At 33.1% G+C, this 4,086-nt stretch overlaps 1 protein-coding gene and 1 non-coding gene across 2 annotated transcripts; one reads left to right on the forward strand and one right to left on the reverse strand.

Moving 5' to 3' along the window:
- Nucleotides 1–271: 271 nt before the first annotated feature.
- LOC147564344 (small nucleolar RNA snoR77) lies at nucleotides 272–414 on the forward strand. The gene has a single exon (XR_015231677.1). It is a non-coding gene; the product is annotated as a small nucleolar RNA snoR77 (small nucleolar RNA).
- Nucleotides 415–1,301: 887 nt separating this feature from the next.
- LOC147564345 (uncharacterized) lies at nucleotides 1,302–4,086 on the reverse strand. The gene is made up of 2 exons (XM_086645110.1): nucleotides 3,843–4,086; nucleotides 1,302–3,130 (listed from the first exon to the last, which is right to left on the reverse strand). The coding sequence occupies exon 2, from the start codon at nucleotides 3,093–3,095 to the stop codon at nucleotides 1,689–1,691; it is 1,407 nt and encodes a 468-aa protein (XP_086501236.1). The 5' UTR covers nucleotides 3,096–3,130; nucleotides 3,843–4,086; the 3' UTR covers nucleotides 1,302–1,688.

Consider the following 4,086-nt stretch of genomic DNA (forward strand, 5'->3'; position numbering starts at 1 on the left):
TCTGTGTTGTGTTAGAAATTAGAATATTTCAGGCTCTATATCTGAGTCAACAGCAGATGCCTAATTAATGGCAATCTGACTGCCGCTTAGAGCCAATACTTAAATTCGGCGTGATGAAGATTGCTTGATTCTTATTCTCTCTTGTTTCAAGCCACAAATTCTCGCCACATTCATTTATTTCTTTCTTATTGTCTTTTTTTTTTTCTTGATAAAAATACAATCAGATTTATTTTTGGACTAAAAATAAAGAAAAGAATTCGAGTGGAAATTCAGGCAACCCCTTTGTGAATATAAATCAATGGTAAAGGAGGTGTTGTTCTATTCGTAAATCAATTCTTGTGCTCTTCAGATTTGTTGAGAATTAGGGTTTTTATCCTTTTTCAATGAAGCTGGTCTAGTAAGCTCAAGAACATATATCCTCAGATTTGTAAGAGAACTTGACTTTCTATAGACACCTTTCGGAAATTTACTAATTACATATGTTTTTAAAGGCACCTTTGAAAAGTTATCATTATATAAGTTTCTAAAGGCACCACATAGTTTCATATTACCTGCCAAACACTATTGATTTGAATTTTTGATGTGAGAAAAGGCACACCATATATTTTCACAAGAATCAAACGGACCTTATAAGTTACTTTAAATATGACAAGGGCAGATCATGAATTGAATAAGTTATATAACTACAATATCAAATGACACTTTAAGCTTTAAAGGTCATTAAAAGCAAATCTAATGGGATGAAGCTAGTTCCCATTTTTTGAGCTTGAGAAATTTTCGTCTCCCTGTCTGTGGTACACCAGGTCATGGGTTCAAAACCGAGGGTACTGAATTTTCTCTTTTGTTTCTTATTTAACTTGCCTTAATAGGATACATCACGGGTTCGAAACCTAGAGGCTCAAAAAAAAAAAAAAAAAAAACTTCTGTAATCCCCAACTTAGCTCAAAATGACACATTAAGACTTTTTAGTGCATATTAGTAATTTAATTAGATATCAAAAAAGAGGTCGATAACACTTACTTTCGTTTATAAATAATTAATTGGCTTTATTCAATTAAGGCGTACAACATATATAAATGTGTATTGGATTGAATGGACCACTAGATGTATATTGTTTAGTAAATATGTTTGATTTTTTTTTTGAAGAACTATGACTAAAGAGTGCCCCCATTGACATAAGTTTCTGACTTCGCCACTGCTCTTACCTTAACACAATAAATGGTGCAATCCACCTCTATTGGGAATCGTATGTGTCGCATCTAGATTTTCAGAACAAATGAAAAATATAATTGTCTTCAATATTATCTTATAAGCATCATCATACTCATTATATAATAAGATCTCTTACAATTTCGTAAAATTTGATGATAATTCTCCTAAATGAAAAAAATAATATTAGACACTTAATGGTAAACAAAAATCTCTAAATGTAAAAATGTAAATGACAAGAGTCTCTTGAGTATAATTAAACTTATTTTTTTTAAAATAAAAGGTAAATTGTTATAAAACAAAAACTATATAAAAATACTCTTCAATTTCAAACCCTCATAGGTATTGGGTGTTTGAGTTTTCCTGTTAATGGTGAAGGTTAGAATCTCACATTGCATAAACCCATACAAATCTTTCAACTAAACCAAATTAGTTAATGCTTGTATTTTGACTTTGACTTTGACATGATTGTTTGACTTTTATTGACCTTCAGGCTCTTGTAAGGAAATAACTGTTTCAAATGCTCCAACAAGAGCCAAAACCTTATTCTTCCTCTTTTGTGCTAATTTACTTGCAGTTTCTTCAATAACATCATTATAAGCTTGACTTTCTTTCTTCCCCTTATTTACTTCTTGACGTCTCAATGAAAGTTTTTCAGCTTCACTCTTGGCTATGGCCTCATCTTCTTCCTCAATTCCCCCTTTCATTTTCAATCTTTGGGTTCCTTCACCTTCATTTTCTACCTCCAACTTTATCCTGGGCTTTGTTGTCATCTTATCTTCGGCTTCTGCTCCGGTCAAGAGCTCGTTCTCACCTTTCTCTTGAGATTCGGACGCTAACAATCTGTTTTCGGGGTGTAGTTTGGAGGATTCTTGTATACTTTTGTTGTCTTCATTGATGACCATGACTTGTTCTTTTTCAAGTTCACATTGGTTTTCATCTTCTACTTGTTCAATTGTTTTCTCTTGTGCAGTTTCTGCAATATGGGGAGTTTGAAGTATTACTTCTTCATGTTCTTGCTCCTCTAAGTGTGTTTGGGTAGTGTGAGAACTTATTGGCTTTTCAATGAATGTATCCTTCTTTGATGCTTCGGAGAAGTCGGTACGATGATTGATTAGTACTTCACCAGAATGAGGTGGAACCTCAACTGAAATTTCTTTTTGTTGTTCTTGAAATTTTCCATGTTCAAGGACTTCTTGCTTTAATATGACTTTATCATTTTGCTCGACTTTTAAGGAGGTCGGTGTTTCAATAGTTTCAGGACTAGTAGGAGCTGTCGAGGAGGCAATAGATGGAGAAGGACTACCTTTAGACCCATTCTTAGAACTAGGATTGCTTGAAGTTCTTCTCAGAGGTTTTGATTTTGTTGTTACTGGTTGAATAGTTTTAACATTTCTAAGTGTTTTCGATGTTCTTTCCGAGCTGGATTTTGGGGACACATTAACCCTCTCAGAGACAGGTTTCACCGTGCGAATTGTGCTTTTCTCCAATCTTGGAGAAATGGTGGGTTTTGGTGAAGGAGAAGAAGGTTTAGTCGGTGTACTTTTGTCTCTTGAGTTCGATGATGATGTTTTTTGAAGTTGTGTTGGTGACGGAGGATTATCAATAGATTTTCTTTGATTCAATCTAGGACTATTTTCTTCGAAATTTATTGGCTTTTTTCCTAGCCTAGAAGAAGGTTCTGCTGATGATGAACTTAAGGTATGCTTGAGATAGTTTGGGGTTTGTTTATGTGATAGTACTCCATGATTAACTTTCTCAGGAGATGTTGGAATTGAGGATTTAGGTGTTCTTGGTGATCTCCCATGGGAGGTCTCTATATGATGGTGAAGTTTTGATGTCCCAATCTTCTCTTTTCCATTACAAGAGTCCTTTTTTGTAGCCATTAACTATATTGAAGGGTCTCAGGCTCTCAGCACACCTATGGAAAAGAAGAGTAGTTGATTAGTTCTATTGTTTAATGATCTCTAAATAAAAAAAAAGGGTAAATTATGAGAATGGTCCCAAATAGACAAATTGTGATATCATAACGAAGAATATATATATATATATATATATATGGCTCTCCCAAATCATCGTCAATTAGTTCTGAGTCAGAATATTCACAAACTTAATTAAAGCCTACACCTTGGAAGTGATAGATCGACACGTACGTGCTCCTGCAGTCACCTAACAAACACTCGTCGTCATTCATTATCAATTGGTTTTGAGTTGGATATTAAAAAACTTTATATAAACGAATATTTAACTCAAGTATCTAAAAAAGTTTGTACATATATATCTTATACAATTCGATATTAGAAAGCATAGCATATTTTCTTTTCCTCATCTAAAAAAAATTAGGTTGTCATACGAATAATGATGTGAAATTTTATTTTCTCACACACATGAGGCTATTATCCTTGATGCATGGAAGGTAAAAATGAGATGAATTGATTCATCATATGAAATATGATTAAGAAACCAAAAAATGGTGAGGAGTGATTAAGCTTCTTGGGAAGAACTTATGAGTATAATTTTAAATTTTTAAATAAAATAGTCAAAGAACAAAAAAAACTTGGAACCTTCATTGAAAGAGAAATGTAAACAATATCTTACTGACTCCAAAATAATTGTAGATATTGTCTGCTTACCTTGATTGACCATTAGTTAGATCATGTTCTCCTTATGATGAAATCACAGATAGTTTTTTTTAATGGGTATTGAGATATTAGAATGAAGAAAGAGAATCTGGGTTAGAAAGAAATCATAGAAATGAATGAAAGAAATTGTATTGAGAGATAGAGAGAGAGGTTGATTGTTGGCTTGGAAAGATAGTTGTTTACATGTTTTAAGGGGGTGGTAATGGTTGAGAAAAAAAAGAAACGGTTTCTAATC

This window comes from Eschscholzia californica, unplaced genomic scaffold (assembly GCF_041429995.1).
Source record: "Eschscholzia californica isolate CP2 unplaced genomic scaffold, dmEscCali1.0.p SCAF_1, whole genome shotgun sequence".
Taxonomy (NCBI): Eukaryota; Viridiplantae; Streptophyta; class Magnoliopsida; order Ranunculales; family Papaveraceae; genus Eschscholzia; species Eschscholzia californica.

Bases quoted from the DNA above. Each gene is read 5' to 3' on its own strand.
- LOC147564345 (XM_086645110.1), bottom strand. From the start codon at position 3,095: ATGGCTACAAAAAAGGACTCTTGTAATGGAAAAGAGAAGATTGGGACA.